Here is a 16,776-nt window from a genome sequence, read left to right on the forward strand (position 1 = left end):
TGTGCTGCTCTTGCTCTGGAGTGACTGGCTTGCACCAGGATCTTCCCCGTGCCTTTTCTGGCCAAAGCATCTCTTTGCTTCCTCCCATCAGCCTTGAGACAACCCATATGGAGCTGCCCGTACTTTCGTCAGCAGCACGTGTCACTTTGGTGTCTGCATCTGTCACATCTACATGTCTCTTCAGCCCAAAGAGCACTCCTTTAGCATACACCTACGGGGCTGGAAATGAGCTCACCCCCATGTTGTGCCCGTGGTACCTGGGAGCTGTGCCCAGGCTGTGGGAGGATCTCCGCAGCGCTGGTAGATCGGTGACATTGGTCACGTCCTTCGCAGAGCTCTCGCTGTTGTGGCAGTCGGAGGCAGTGAAGTCAAAGTTTCGTTCAAAGTTTGGGTGTCACCATTGCAGACAGGAGAGGAGTCCTCTTTCTTCAGCTCTCATCTTGGCCTCTGGCACTGACAGAGCTCATGCGTCTGATGAAGACGATGGGCAAAGACCGCTTTTAGTTGATGCCTTCTCATTAATTGCCCTGCAAGTTCATCACTATCTCCCAGCAAAGACGTGGTTTTGCCCTCTGAGCCTGTTTTGGTCTCGTTCAGACTTGCTGGGTCTGGTAACTGACAACTGTAGAAGCAGCAAAGCTGCCCCAGCGTTGCAGAGGCACGGACGAAGACAAGGGCCAGTGTGCAACTTCACCGCCCTTCGCTGTTGGCTGGATGCTGTTCCTGGGTGCACTGATGCCGGGAGAGGGACCTTGGATCCACAGCAGGCCTGGCTGAGGGAAGGAAAAGGAGAGTTGTGCACGAATGCATGGTCCAGCCTGTGCTAATTCCCCCCCCCAGGTCTGCAAGGTTGCCCGTGAAGGCTCCAGAGGAGAAGAGATGTTTCCTGAGGATCTCATTTAGCTATAGGCTTTAGAGCTGAGTTTCTTACTGCCTGCTGTGCCCTGAGCTGCCCCATGAGGATGATGGAGAGGAATTTATTCTAGTCTGGCTTGCACAAGCCAACTGCTAGCAAAGCTCCTGACCTTCTTGCTGGGGTTCAGGTCCCAAAAGAAGCCAGACTCAATCAGTATCATCTTGACAAGACTCCAAGGGAAACTGCCACCCACACCAGGATATGGACATTGCTCAGCTCAGAAAAAACAACCTGCAGTGAACAGCTGCAGCAGATATTTGCAATACTCTCGACCTGCATTTCCACCCTGATGTCTGTGTGCAGAGCTGCAGCAGGACCTGGACTTCTCTTGAAGACATACTCCAGGAGCACACCTCATGCAGTGCAGCTGAAGCAGGACCAGGTGAGGGTGAGTTCAAAGTGTCTCTCCTCCTGAAATACAGAGAGGGTGGACCTCAGCATCAGCTCACTCACAGATCGGTGCAGATCAGTCCACAATATTTGGCCTTTTTTAAACCTTACCTTGTTTCTCACCCTTACCTTGTTTGCCCTCTGTGTACCCATGGGCAGGCAGCAGAGCCTTGCTTAGCTTGGTTTTTTCTCAGCACCCCTGTAAGAGAGCCAGTGGTTCTGTCTGTGATTTCCAAGGGAAATGTGTTAGGTTTTGCCAATGAAAAGCTAAGATGATTTGTTGTTGAGTGTTAATGAAGCAAACCGGGAATTAATTGGACAATATCAAAGGGCTATTACTGGTATCTTGGTGCTCATATTTCTTCTCCCTAAAAATCAAAGCAAGGACTATATCTTATATCAAAGCAAGGACGGAGCATCTTCAACACATCCTCACAGCAAGGAGCTGCCCGCAAGGAGCAGCCCAGGACATTACATACCTCTTGTATTTGTTTTTATTTGACTAGGGACAGCCAAGCTAGTTGCCACACATGAACTGGTCCACCTTAAGTGTCCCTGTGCACAAAGCTGGCCTTCGTCAGGTTGCAAGGAATCCTCCTAGATCTACCTTCTTCCGTGGGGCCACTTGGCAACCGTATCTTCTGCTGGAGAGTTTCGCACGCCTGGTTGGTTGCCCCTTGAAGAAGTGGGGTTAAAGTGCAAAGATGCTGGAAGTTGGGGGTTCAGGTCCTCCTCCTTGTACAGAACTTCCTCCTTTCTCCCAAAGCCTGCTGAGAATCATTGCAGGCTGCAGCTGGCCTGGCCACAGGCAGCCTGAGAACTGGAGAGCAGCAGGTTCAAGTGAGCACACGGATTCAGAGCAGGAAAATGGTTTGCTCTTTCAGGGTGGAAGCAGCAGCGTGCGACCTGTGCCCCCAGGCACCCACAGCTCGGATAACCCAGCTAGGCTGCCATGGCCACTGCTCCTAGCAGGAGGTCTGGGGGCCAGAGTTATTCTTCTGCAATTTTGGCATAACAATTACATGCGTTAAAGTCCTTGCAAAGAGAACACTTGAGGTTTTTACCCTGAGTCTCTTGTTTCCAGCAGCGTCCCCAGTGCTTGGGGACCAAGGATTGGCGACCAGGTGGCAGCAGGTCCTTTTCCAAACATGAAAAGTCCCCTTTCAGAGAGGACCCCTGAAGTCTGGGGCTGGTCGGGGCGTAGCTCCCCGTCCCTTTGTGCCACGTGTGCAGGGTGAGGGGCTCAGGGCAGCCAGGCAGCGAGCTGGGCTGGGCAAGTCACCGCGCTGGTGCAGATGGACTGATGGACGTGGCCACTGCTGCTGCAGGTTATAACTCAGACCCGGCTAAATAAAACGTACGAGAAACTCGGCACGAATTTGGCGTTGCCCGCAGCAAGGCTGGGAGGAGGCGGATCAGCGTGTCTCCCCGGGGCCGGGGAATCCTGGAGCCACATGGGAGGCAATGAAAGGGTTTTAGCGAGGTCACGCTCGAAAAGAATATATCCTTGTCTTATTCCCAGGCTGGAGCTTTTGAATCAGTTCTGCCTGCTGAGGAAATACACTGCCCCAGTGTCTGCGTGAACAAAGCCAGTGGCCAGGGCCATCTGTGCGCCCCAGTGACAGCACAGCAGTACTGGGGGCTGATTATTGCCACCATCGTCTCACGGGGAGCGTAGGCAGTAGGATGGGGGTCCCAAAGAAGCAAGCAATCCCACAAACACGGGGCCCGGGCCCAGAAGTGGTGCAGACCCACCTTTAGCCACGTACCAAAGGGGTGGGTTATGCCAGCACGGTGCGGCAGCACTGGGCATCCTGGTGATGTCCGGGCTCATGTAGGGCAGGCAGCGGTCCGCAGCGTTTTTCCTGAGCTTGTTCTTCACGGGGACGTCCCAAGTGCTGCTCCTGGGGACCCTGCCTTGCCCAGTCCTCCCCACACCCAACAAACACCTATTGCCCTGCGGCAGCAGAGGACGGATAGGCGCCCACGTGCCAGATTTCCCCTCGATAAGCGATGACTCGGGGTGGACGGGAATAAATAAGAGCAACCTGGGCTGAGCTGATAAGGCTTCCAACTCTGACGCTGCCGGGATTGGCAGTGATTTCTGCCTGCAGCACCCAGAACAGCTTTGCTCCTCTGTTATCGACGTTATCAAAAAATAAGTGGCTTTAACAAAATCCTCCCAGCTGGCAGGCAGCAGCCTGGCTTTGGGACTTGGCATGAGACAAAACCCTACTGCAGGAGGAAAATTGCAAACCCAAAACCCAGTCTGTGTCCTCAAGGGTGCTGAGCACCTTCAGCACCTGCTGCTGTCTGTGGGCACTGGGTGCCCTCAGTGTTGCAGAAGAGTTGAGGGCTGGGTGCTGAGCCGATCTGCGCAGATCGATGCTTGGACCCTTCAGCATCCCAAACCCACTACATCTCTCCCAGTTTGCACTGGAAAGGCTGTAACTCACCCGTGCATCTGCTCTGTAGATGCTTGCTCACCCCGGAGAGCCTTGCACGGGTGCAGGACCATCTGCTTTGCAGACTCCAGCTGCCCTCCAGGCTGCTGCATCTGCTGGGATCTGCAAAGCAGAAGATCAACCTGGCCCCGAGACACGCTCCCCATGGGGACCTCCTCTCCCAGGGGCTGCTTTATCTTCATAATTTACGTTTCATCTTCCTCCTGCATTCCCCGGTTTCCCCAAGGAAGGAGGAGAGCCAAGGTGCCCAGTACGCAGCGGCACCCCATCGCTCGCTTGCCCCCTTGGCTACAGTGAGCGAGAGGGAGCCGTTCCTGGGGGTTTGTTCCATGGAGATTTGTTCACAAACCTGGCTGTGTGTGTCCTGCTGATAAGCGTAGGTTCTTCCATCTGTTATTTTATTTGCAGCTTTATGTCAAGCTGAGAGCACATCCTTCTCGTGGGGAGCCACCAAAACCTGAGCTGGACCGGTGGCAAACACGCAGCAGCAGAAATGGAGAGGGCTAATCCAGCCCCACGCTCTGTTCCTGTCTCCTGCCTTGGCTCAAAGTTCGTTATTAGCAATTAAGATGTTCCAGCTTTGCTCATCCTGCAGACACAGAGCATCAGAGCCAGCGCTGCAGCCCTGCCAGAGGTGGGCCTGGGAGGGAGTGTGGATCTCCAGCTTTCAATGCTGTTTGCTGCCTGATTGCTCTCTAAAGATGCTGAAGGACTTCAGCAGGGAGAGAGCAAAGTGGTCTACAGCAAAAGCGCTGCTCTCCACCAGCCTTTTGGGCACGGGATGAGGTTGCCTCGGGGTGTAACCCACTGTCTGCTGCACATCTCCACTGGAACAGGTTGCCCAGAGAAGTTGTGGATGCCCCATACCTGGAGGTGTTCAAGGCCAGGTTGGATGAGGCTTTGGGCAACCTGGTGTAGTGGAGGGTGTCCCTGCCCATGGCAGGGGGGTTGGAACTAGATGATCTTGAAGGTCCCTTCCAACCCAAACCATTCTATGATCTGCCTTTCCCGTGCGATTTCAGGGGACAGAGCTTAGCAGAGCAGAAGGGAGGGGAAGAGAGGAGGACCTCTGAGGAGGGTCAGGTTTGATAGCAGTAGCTGCAGAGGTGTAAGGCATTTTTGGTAAGAGGTCTCCTTACATGCACACAAGTAGCAAGTGCCTAGCCCTGCATGGTGGCACATCACACTCACATCGTGTGTGTTGGGAAGCTGTGAGCAGTGATCAAACAGGGCTGTTTCTGAGTAGCACAGGGCACAGCCAGCTCCTGCTGTCGCCAGTCTCCCATGAGGACCATCCCCTGCAGGACCCCAGGACATGGCACTGCCCAGTTTGGTCTCCCCTTGCCCCATGCTGCCGGCTCCTGTCTGGAGGGACAGGCTGCAGCTCCAGGCAGAGCTCCTGGTTTCTTCTTTTAGGCAGTGCTGAACCCAAAAGTCAGGCTCTCATGACTGGAGCCGAAAGCCAATTAGCAGCAGTTTAGCTTCATCAACTTCCTGACTGAATGCAAGTTTTAATTAAACATCCCGTTTTAATTAGTCAGGCATCACATACAGTAAGCTGGCCACAAGATTCGGAAGCTGTAGGTCCTATGCTTTAATTAATTAAAGAAAGAAGCACATGACTTCAACTTCAGCATCTGTGACAGCTCCTCATCCTTTCGAGGGTATGAGCACAACAGCTGGGAACAGCATCTTTTCCTGCCGTGACTTGTTCCTCTTCTCTTTTACCTCCGTATGGATGCTCCAGCGTAGGAACTGGCTGCGAGAGGACTTGGTTGGAAGGAGAGAAGAAACAGGAGCTGGTTGCAACACTTGGGATGTCAGAACAGGTGGCTGAGAGCTCTTTTGGGGTGAGTTTTCTGTCCTGGGGTGACAGGGAGCACCTAGCCTGTCTGTGGCTGGTAAGGATGGGCAGTGACCCAAAATCTTAGGTGCAAATGGCCTTTGAAGCCGGCATGGTCTGCAGCAGCCCAGAGGAGGTGGCTTTCACAGGGCACGCACTTAGAATCAAAGGTTCATTTAGGTTGGAAGAGACCTTTGAGATCATCGAGTCCAGCTGTGGAAGTAACTTTAAGCTGTGAACTCCTTGCTACAGGACCTTGTGGATGATACAAGTTTCTGTTGGTCCATCAGGAGACAGGACAGTTCTGTGGAAGAGAAGTTCAAGGGGGGTTACACAGGCTACATGGAAGCCATGCCAACCTCATGAGGTTCCTGAGCTGTGAACTGTTGGAGGCTGGAAGAGCACCCTTGTACAGAAGATGTTGCAGAGGGGTGTACTTTTGGCCTGGCCTTGGACAGAAATGTCCTTTCTTGATCTCGGTTGAATTTATGACCTTTCACCATCGCACATAGGCTTGCTTCCTGCATGTGAGTGCAGCCCTTGCAGGCTGGGGGCAGGCAGTGGAGAGCTGCCCAGCTCCTGGGTGGGGAGCAGGGCTTCCAGCTGGCCAGGGGACCTGGGAGAGCATTTGGGTTTTGGCTTGCAGAGGAGCCCTCCTCTCCATTGAGCAGAGGAGGAGACTGGTGTCTCTCCTGAATGCTCATGGAATGATAGAATAGTTTGGGTTGGAAGGGACCTTTAAAGGTCATCTAGTCCAACACACCTGCCATGAGCAGGGACATCTTTGACTAGATCAGGTTGCTCAGAGCCCCGTCCAACCTGACCTTGAATGTTTCCAGGGATGGGGCGTTTACCACCTCTCTGGGCAACCTGTTCCAGTGTTGCACCACCCTCAGCATAAAAAATTTCTTCCTTAAATCTAGTCTGAATCTCTCCTCTTTTAGTTCAAAACCATTGCCCCTGAACCATCACTACATGCCCTGCTAAAAAGTCTATCTCCATCTTTTGTAGCCCCTTTAGGTACTGGAAGGCTGCTGGAAGGTCTCCCTGGAGCCTTCTCTTCTTCAGGCTGAACAGCCCCAACTCTCTCAGCCTGTCTCCATAGCAGAGATGCTCCAGCCCTCGGATCATCTTCGTGGCCTCCTCTGGACTTGCTCCAACAGCTCCATGTTCATGTGGTGGGGCCCCAGAGCTGGACACAGTACTGCAGGCATCTTGTCTAGTGTCAGAGCCTGCAAGCGAGTTGGGGTTTGAAACGAGAGCGACTGTTCTTCGCTCTCGTCGGTGGCCAACACTAGCTGACTTCAGGCTTTTCTCGGTGTGCCAGATGGAGCCGTCACACAGAGCTGGCTCTGCAACTCCAGCATCCAATGCCGAGCGGGACCTGGCACCTCCTAAAATAACAGACTTAGCTCCCTCCTCACCTCAAGGTAAACCTGGAGGAGCTCCATCGCTGGCAGCTGGCTTATACGAGAGGAGAATCAGACCAGCTCCGTCTGAGAGACGACACGGAGTTTAAAATGATGCTTTTTCTCTGTTTCTTGGAGCCTGCTGAGCCCTATTGAGCCACCAGCCTTCTGCACCCGACTGCGCTCATCCCTCATCCGTGCTCTGGGACAAGGGAGAATCAAAGAGTGACAGAAATCCCTTTGTCAGCTGTGCCTGGGAAGGAGGGTTACAGAGCTATTAGCCAGCACAAAGAGGGGACGGATTCTCCCTAAGTGCTCCTCCGGGGACAGAGATTTAAATGCTTAGCTCCCATTAATGCTAATGTGAAGAATTACAGAGGTCTCTTCTTACTGCCTTGAAACAAGAGCATTGAAAAAGAGGCCAGCTTTCTGCGAAGAACAAATGCACTTGGTTTTCAGACTCTGCTAAATGGGATTTTTCTTCATTTCACACTCATTAATTCCCCTGCCTGTGCTAGCTCAGGGTGAGAGTCTGCTCTGGTCCAGCGCACGAGAGCTGGCTGGCCCACTGTGTGCTGCAGGACACTGGGTCTCCATCCACCATCCCCTGCTCGGTGAGGGGACAGTGGTCCCCAGAGCAGAGTTCCTGGCCTCGAGAAGCCCCAAAGATTTTGTTTCACAGAATCGTAGAATGGTTTGGGTTGGAAGGGACCTTCAAGATCACCCAGTTCCAACCCCCCTGCCATGGGCAGGGACACCCTCCACTACACCAGGTTGCTCAAAGCCTCATCCAACCTGGCCCTGAACACTTCCAGGGATGGGGCATCTACCACCTCTCTGGGCAACCTGTGCCAGTGCCTCACCACCCTCATTGTAAAAAAATTCTTCCTTAGATCTAATGGAAATCTCCCCTCTTTCAGTTTCAAGCCATCACCCTTTGTCCTGTCACTACATGCCCTTGTCCAAAGCCCCTCTCCAGCTTTCTTGTAGCCCCTTTAGGAACTGGAAGGCTGCTGGAAGGTCTCCCCGGAGCCTTCTCTTCTCCAGGCTGAACAACCCCAACTCTCTCAGCCTGTCTCCATAGCAGAGGTGCTCCAGCCCTTGGATCATCTTTGTGGCCCCCTCTGGACCCTCATGGGTTCCACATAGAGATGCAAAGTGCAACATTCCAGCTTTTCACGGGGAGGTGAAATCCCTCCTGCATGTGTCAGAAATATTAACAGCATCTCGTTTGATGCGGTCTGGTACAAGACCCCCAGGAGACAACGCTTGAGGTCCTTCCAACCCCTGCTCCTGCAAGGAGGGGTCCTCCTGAGTCTCCATCTCCTGCTCCCTCTGTGTAGATCACACGCTTGTGGCAAAGGGGTGACTCTGCCTTTCCATGTCCGGTGATTAAATCCTTCTCCAAAGCAACAGCCTGCATTAAAGCTTGGGTTTGCTCCAAGGGTCATGAACGGTACCTGTAGAATTTACGGACCCGATCAGTCATTGAATTTCTCTGCGCAGCCTCTGGCTTATTAACATAATAACAGAAGCCACAAGGACTCTGTTTTTCCATGGCGTACGGTTATGAATCACGTTGTCACTGCGCCTGCAGCGCTGCCCTGAATGAGCACATTCCCGTACGCGCTCCGTTGTCGTATGGCGTTAATTAACCTTGTTTAACGGGCTGCCCGTGCTGGCGCGCCGCTCCGAGTCCCCGGTGGGCTGACTTCTGCCACAAGCAGCGGGGATGCAGCGGGAGAGCTGGGCAGATGTTTGTTTCAAAGAGGACATGTCCAGGAACGTGTCTCCACTCTGGGAGAGCGTTGACGTGATGGGGACCCTTCCTGGAGATCGGCACGAGAAACCAAACCTTAGAGCTCCTGTGGCCAGCGAGGAGCCTGTGGCCACCCATACATAGGAACTGGGATCACCAGCTTTATCATAGAATCATAGAATGGTTTGGGTTGGAAGAGACCTCAAAGATCATCCAGTTCCAACCCCCCTGCCATGGGCAGGGAAATCCTCCACTACACCAGGTTGCCCAAAGCCTCATCCAACCTGGCCTTGAACACTTCCAGGGATGGGGCAGCCACAACTTCTCTGGGCAACCTGTGCCAGTGCCTCACCACCCTCTGAGTGAAAAATTTCTTCCTTATATCCAATCTAAATCTCCCCTCTTTCAGTTTAAATCCATCACCCCTTGTCCTATCACCACACGCCCTTGTAAAAAGTCCCTCTCCAGCTCTCCTCTAGCCCTCTTTAAGTACTGGAAAGCTGCTATAAGATCCCCCCCGAGCCTTCTCTTCTCCAGGCTGAACAGCCCCAACTCTTTCAGCCTGTCTTTGCTCAGCTCTTGGTGCACATCACTGTGAGCTGGGCATGCTGGTGTTTTCTCCATGCTGGGGACGAGGGACAGGGCAGGGTGTCCACTGTGCACCTCACCAACCTTAGCATTATGGAAAAAATAGTCTCCTGACTAGTTCATGCCCCTCTCTGGCAGGCACTGCTGGCACCGACAACATCTGGAGCAGAGGGAAGGGCTGAGCAGAGAAGGGGAATGCTGTGTAAGACGGCGGGGAGGGATGCTCTGAGGGCAGTGGACCATCTTTTTCTTTTTGTGGACAGGCTCGAAGCTCGCTGCGCCGTGGAAGCCGCTGTGCTGTGAGTCTGGGGGTGTCCGGGGTGAAGGAGCTACACGTGGATGGTGCACACTGGCGTCACAGAGCTCTTTCTAAATTTTAAGAGCATATTTAAAATGCTTTCCTGTTAGGAAAGCCTCGAAGAGTTACCTTGATATAAAGATCTTGTTTCTGAAATGTGTATGCTGATAGGAAAAAAACCCTTCCAAAGACTTTATTAAAGGAAAGAAACCCACTGTGCTGCAATTTTAATGAGGAGCTTGTAAACATAACAAACTCCTGCTGATTTTCTCCATGGATTGCCTACGTTATCGAAGACCAGGGCCCTGCAGCGCTGGGTTCTCAGCAAACCACTTTGCTGGGCTTAAGACATCTTCCTAAATCCAGGAGGGCTGGAGCCGTGCGTGGGCTGCGGAGAGGAGCGCGGGGCAGGGCGATGGGGCTTCCGCAGGGACGCGGCTCGGGCTCCGGCCTCGGCTCCGCTCCAGCCTTTGCTCGGGGAGGGAGGAGAGATGGGGAGACCCTGCGGAGCTGACTTAGCAATCCCATTTTTATCAGAGATGCATTCACCGATTAGCTCCACGTCCTAATGACTCGGGCACGATAAATTGCAAAGGAAATGCGGAAATCGCTGGGGTTGCATTAGCATCTCCTGGGGAAGCAGCAGTGAGGTCATTTTCTGGGCCATTCGATGGTCGCCGTTCGTTTGTTACCTCGTCTCTTCCATAGCGATTCCTTGTTTTCTCGATTTCAGCCCAGGCGCTGCGCTCCGGTGAGCTCGCGTCCCTTCTGCGCCGTCACTCCCCTGCTCCCCTCTCCCATCTCACCTCCTCCCTGTCCCCACACTGGGGAACATGGCACAAAGGGGCAGGTGCCAACCCGGTGCCAGCGTCCTGATCACAGGAGGGATGGTCATGTTAAATTTTTGGAGATTTGGGGACATCAGCCATCTTCTAGGCTCCCTTCTGTGTCCGCCACAAGGGGAGATCACACCTCAAATCATCCGTGGTGTTTGCAGGCAATTCGCAACCCACGAAAGAGGCAGAATCTCTCCAAGAGGTAAATTGTGGATTTGCCCAGCACTTGAGATAACAACTCTTACTGAAGTCATGGTGAAAGGGGAAGATTCTGGAGCTGATGTTTGGAAAGTGACGTGAAAATGAAAAACACAAGACATGACCATTATTATTACTGTGTTACACCACTTGGCTCAGCACGGGCTGGAGCAGGCTGGGGTGGGTGCTCCCATCCTTAGCACCGGAGGAGAAAGGGGACGGTCAGTATTTGGATGGGCCCTGCCCTACCTTAGCTTTAAGGAGGGCTTGGGCGTTTCTCAGTCTGATTTGGGTGGCCTGGCCTGTGCCCTTTTGCTGATCGTCCTCAGCAGACGTGGGTCAGATCCTACAGGATTTTTGGTGTCTGGCTCCCTGGAGAGCACCGACCCAGGGGTGGTAGCGACTGGCTCGCTTTGAGACCCAGTATGGATGTGGCTTGTCTTTGATCACCCAGGGAAGCCTGTGGAGGAGGTGAACACTGAATATCTGCTTCCCAAACCCAGGGCATCCATGATGACAGCTAACCCTCCTTTTCCTCTCCTTACGCTCAGGGCAGCAGGGGCAGATGGACACCTCGGTGGGTTGCTGAAGGCTTCACACCCCAAGAAGGCAGTGCTGGGCTGCTGTCTGTCCCCAGCCCAAACCGTACATACATGAGCTCCTCCAGCACAAGGATGAGTCCAGGACATGGAAGTGACCTCTCTCCTTCTTCCCCCTGCAGAGCCAGCTTTCCCAGGCACTGAATGGGCTGTCAGACAGAGCCAAGGAAGCAAAAGAGTTCCTGGTCCAACTCCGCAACATGGTGCAGCAAATCCAGGTACTGTGTCTCCTGGCCGAGGAACAGCCCCGTCCCACCAGGATGAGGTGATCCTCCATCCTGTCTCCCCAGCTTGGCTCCATGGGTGCTCTCCCAAAGGGGCCCACACCTGACTTTTCATATTACCCCCTTGAAGCCCTCCCAAACACTGTTCCTCCCAAAGCTGCCTGTGTCATGGAGTGAGCAGCAGAGACTCCAGCCCTTCCCGTCTCTGCCATAGGCAGGTCCAATGATGTGGCAGGACGGACCAAACCTGTTCCTCACCTGCCACCACCATATTTCCTATGAGCCAAGGGTGTAAGCATCCCACGTGCTAACACTGTGGAGTTGTGAGTTGCAGTAGTGCAGCTGCAGGTATAAAAATGGCCCATGTGGTATCCTAAAAAAAAAAAAAACACCAGGTTTCCCAACTGGAATGGAGACGTGTCCCGGGCTGTGATGCTCTGCTCTGACCCGCAGGAGAACAGCGTGGAGTTCGAGGCCTGCCTGGTGGCCCAGTGTGATGCCCTCATCGATGCCCTCAACAGAAGGAAAGCCCAGCTGCTGTCCCGGGTCAACAAGGAGCACGAGCACAAGCTGAAGGTGAGCTCGGGTGGTCAGAGAGCTTTCTGCACGGTTGGCACCGGACGGGGACGAGGACTGTGATGCCGTTTGTTGGGGTGAAGCGCTGCGGGACGAGTGGGGAGGTCACCGGAACGCCACTCTTCTTGCTTTTCCCATTAGCTGAATTCTGTTTAGCTGCAGATGCCCAGTGTGACGGGCCCTGAGCAAAGTGCTGCTTCCTCCAGGAGGTGATTCCCACTGAATTACCCCATTTCTGGGCCAAAGAGTAGTCATTAGGTCAGCAGAGCCATGCCTACAGCATCCACAGGCTGGAAGATGATCTTGTTTTTGTGCTGTCTTGCTTCCCAGCAACTAGCATGATCCTGCAGGATGCTGAGTGCCTGTAACTTCTGCTGGCTTCAGCTGAAGTCCTGGGGCACTTGGTTTCGTGAGATGCCAGTTTTGTCATCAGGCAGAAGCAGGAATGGCTCCGTTTTCTGTTCTGTGCTTGGTGAGCACCTCATGGCTTCAGGTGTCACTGAGAGGTGAACTGTTGGCGTTAGGGGAGCCAAGATGCAGCTCTCGAAGTGAGCGTTGAGATCAACTGTGAAAACAGGCTTCTGGCTTGCGTTGTTCCTGCAGTCACTACACCACGTCTTTTCATCTGGTTTCATAGAATCGTGGAATGGTTTGGGTTCCTGCCATGGGCAGGGATGCCTTCCACTAGATCAGGTTGCTCAAAGCCTCATCCAAGCTGGCCTTGAACACTTCCAGGGATGGGGCATCCGCAACTTCTCTGGGACTATTTGGGACTGAGAAGGGAAGCAAAGGGCCAAATCCCACCTGGGACTGGCGAAGCAGGTGTAGCAGTGTCCAGTATCTGATGGACAAGGTAGCTGCACCCTGGCCATCAGTGATATGGGCCAGCTGAGACATTTCACACCAACATCACTTTATGCTGCCAGGGTCCCTCTTCCAAGGGCATTTCAGTGTTTGGGCTAGAAACATCTGTATCTCCTCTCTGGCTCCACTTGCATCCCCCCCCGGTCTTGCTTTGGGCCATCCAGGAGGCTCCCAGAGGAATTCCTGGACCTGCCAAAAATGAGGAAGGAGGCCACCAGTCTCCGGTCTGCCTTCAGACGATGGGCACCACAACACAAGGGCTCGTGAACGTTTCCATCAGGAGAGGGACAATAGCAGCTTTGTGGGACTGAGCCCAGCATCAGCGCTCGGTGTTCAGCAACAAAGCGCAACCCCGAAGAGCCCTGCCACGCCACCAGCCTGGCTTCCAGCTCAGAGAGGACCCCCACTGCCCGGTGGGCTCATCCTTCGTCCCCTTCAGGCCACGGTTAATTAAATTCTCACAAAGCCGAGCAGCACAAAGCAATTTTCCTGGCTCAGCACAACCCGAGGAGGCCTTTCACTTTTTGGCTGGAGGAAGGGAACTGCATCCCACTGCTTGCTCTTACCGTGCTGCCTGTCCACCCACCACCTGCACACGTACGTCCCACCCCATCCACTAATGTCACCAACCGGGCTTTGTCCTTAGGCAGGCTTGGCCCTTCACAGAAGAAACAGCCCCTGGGTTTCAGACTGGACTCTGTTCAAACCTCGAGCCCCTCTCCCTGAAGGACCGAGCTCTCGCAGCTCCGTGCGTGCCCAGGGAATGTCTCTGCGTGGGCAGGAAGGGTTCCAGGGCGCTGCGTGCTCCAGCAGACGTGGCACACCAGCCTGCGCCCACTTATCAGTAGCATCACAGTAGCTGGTGGTTAAAATCCAGAAGCTGCTCTGCTCTGCAGCCTGTGCGGCGTCGGTCAGGTTTATAGTGTGAAATTATTTGATTTTCCCTTTCAGTTCTTGTGGAGGTGGAGGTGGTGAGTAATAAATGCAGCTGTGCTGCCTGGGTCTTAGACTTGTATGGGAGTGTCGTAGAATCCTAGAATGGTTTGGGTTGGAAGGGACCTTCAAGATCACCCAGTTCCAACCCCCCTGCCATGGGCAGGGACACCCTCCACTACACCAGGTTGCCCAAAGCCTCATCCAACCTGGCCTTGAACACTTCCAGGGATGGGGCAGCCACAGCTTCTCTGGGCAACCTGTGCCAGTGCCTCACCACCCTCAGAGGGAAAAATTTCTTCCTTAGATCTCATCTAAATCTCCCCTCTTTCAGTTTAAAGCCATCACCCTTTGTCCTGTCACTACACGCCCTTGTCCAAAGCCCCTCTCCAGCTTTCTTGTAGCCCCTTGAGGTACTGGGAGGCTGCTGGAAGGTCTCCCTGGAGCCTCCTCTTCTCCAGGCCGAACAGCCCCAACTCTCTCAGCCTGTCTCCATAGCAGAGATGCTCCAGCCCTCGGATCATCTGTGTGGCCTCCTCTGGACCCGCTCCAACAGCTCCATGTCCTTCTATTGGGGTCCCAGAGCTGAACGCAGCACTGCAGGTGGGGTCTCACGAGAGCAGAGCAGAGGGGCAGAATCCCCTCCCTGGACCTGCTGCCCACGCTGCTTTGGATGCAGCCCAGGACACGGTTGGCTTTCTGGGCTGCCAGCGCACATTGCTGGCTCATGTTGAGCTTCTCATCAACCAACATCCCCAAGTCCTTCTCCTCAGGGCTGCTCTCCATCCATTCTCCGCCCAGCCTGGACTTGTGCTTGGGATTGCCCTGAGTACAGTTGTGCAGCACTGACCCAGCCAAGTGCCAGCTGGGGTCTTGCACACTGAGATTTGCCTCCTGTGGCTTCAGCGTCCTCAGACTGGGACACACAGCCTAGGCACGCAGCCTGGGTGAACACACATCCTCCCCTGTGGCTTGAGGACCAGGACAGAGAGGGTCTCACCTGCTTTCACAAGCTGCAGACAGGACAAGGGATTCAGGAGAGTTCAAGCCTGTTGGGTACCTCCTTGCTGTCCTCGTTGTGCATGCACAGGGTCCCCCGGCCACACCAGGCCACCGAGGCAGGCATTTCATAGAATCATGGAATCATAGAATGGTTTGGGTTAGAAGGGACCTTAAAGATCATCCAGTTCCAACCCCTCTGCCACTACCCTCCTGCCTGGTCCCCTGCGCCCCCTTCTCCAGCACTGCCACTGTCCCTGTCGTGCTCTGTCACCCAGGGGAAGGGGCTGCCCAGGTCATCACAGCAGGTTCCCCTCTGCCCCCTCCAAGGAACCCCCCGGACAAAGGCAGCACCTGCAGCTCCAGCTGGGCACGGGCTGGGCTGGCCTCATCCAAAGGGTCAGAGCAGACGTGAAAGCAGCATTGTGCCAGGAGCAGCTGCCTCCTGACGGACTGCCCGAGGCTGGGGGGATTACAAAGCTGTCAGCTCCTGCTCTGAGGCTCTGGATTGCTGGAAGCATTGCAGTGGGAGCAGGAATCCTTCCAGGGCGTTGAGAAGGACGGTGTGCAGGGTGTGGGCCACCTCCCCGCCTCCGCCTGCTCCATCCGCGGCACCATGCTGTGGTGCCCAGCGCCATCTCTTCCTACGCGCGCCCTGGCATGCACTTTGTGCTGAATTTGAACCCGTGGTGGATCCTGCTGCAGGGCCGTGGGGCTTGTCCCTGTTGATGTTGGCATTAGGACAGAACAATGCTGCCTGCTGACTCATGGTGATAGCTCCAACCTTCCCATAGGAGACCAGCCCAGGGCATCCTAGCCTGGCCTGCGTGTCCACCTGCCACTGCCACGTCCCCAGAGCATCTCAGCTGAGGAGGAGACAAGCAGAGAGACTGACCAGTGACACTTAGCTGTGCCCCCAGGAGCCCTTTCAGTTCCAAAGGGGTTGCTCCAGCAGCAGGCATGGAGCCTCCTGCCTGCTGGGAGGTTGGCCATCACAGCATGGTGTGGCACTGTGTGAGCGAGGACACGGCACAGTGTGGCACCGTGTGAGTGAGGAGGAGAGGCACGGAGGGACAGAAGCTGCCGGCTGGCACGGTGCCACAGGCGCCTTCGCCGGGGAGTCCAAGCTCCCATTCCCGTGCAGTGCCCGGAGTTAGGCTTGCACTGACCTACTTTGGCTTGACACACATTTCATGGAGCAGGCACAAAGCCAAGTTTGCCTGTGGGCCAGGACTAATTGCTCCAGGGAGGGAGAGGTTTGGGAGGAAATGGAATTGGAAGGGGTGTTTCCCTGCTGTTCCCAACCTCCCCCTACACGTGGGTTCAGATTAAGAACCCGGGCTTTAAAAATAACATCTGGAGGAGCAGTGGAGCCAGGTGCCCGCGCCACCTCTGGGACAGACCTTGTCTGTCCTGTTTCTTCTTGATGGCCCTGGTTTCAAAGGACCAGTATGGTCTTCCTTAAGGGAAGATGCCCTACAGCACAGTCCAGTCTTGAGCAGGGGAAAGAGAGGCTTCCCTGCAGTGTTGTCCCAGGAATAAATCTCTCCTTAGCCCACAGTGCACATGGACTGAGTTCTGGGTGCACCTCCTTTAAGCTCTCAGCAGTGTCATGGATGATTCTGGCCTTCTCCTGGCCTTCAGGTCATGGGGTGCCTTTGCTCTGTGGTTTCACCATGGTGCTTTGGCTGCAGAGCACTTGCAGGTGAACAGCGGCTGTCACAATTCCCAGGGGAGCTAATTATATAGGAAACGCTCACCAAGGGCTGCTGTCCATAGCGCTGGATCTCCAGACATGAATTGCTGGTCCATGACTTTTCTTTAGGGGTTATAGTCAAAATTTTCCAGGAAGCCCAAGGGAACTTGATGTCCCCCATGG

At 54.4% G+C, this 16,776-nt stretch overlaps 1 protein-coding gene across 2 annotated transcripts in view; it reads left to right on the forward strand.

Moving 5' to 3' along the window:
• The window catches only part of TRIM9 (tripartite motif containing 9), a 68,345-nt gene that overhangs the window by 27,024 nt on the left and 24,545 nt on the right, over nucleotides 1-16,776 (forward strand). For both annotated transcript variants that reach the window (XM_086612855.1, XM_086612856.1), the window contains exons 2-3: nucleotides 11,424-11,519; nucleotides 11,979-12,101. In XM_086612855.1, coding sequence (XP_086468981.1) covers nucleotides 11,424-11,519; nucleotides 11,979-12,101 — 219 coding nt within the window. The remainder of the gene's footprint in view (nucleotides 1-11,423; nucleotides 11,520-11,978; nucleotides 12,102-16,776) is intronic.

This window comes from Tauraco erythrolophus, chromosome 6 (genome assembly GCF_009769465.1).
Source record: "Tauraco erythrolophus isolate bTauEry1 chromosome 6, bTauEry1.pri, whole genome shotgun sequence".
In the NCBI taxonomy this organism is placed as follows: domain Eukaryota; kingdom Metazoa; phylum Chordata; class Aves; order Musophagiformes; family Musophagidae; genus Tauraco; species Tauraco erythrolophus.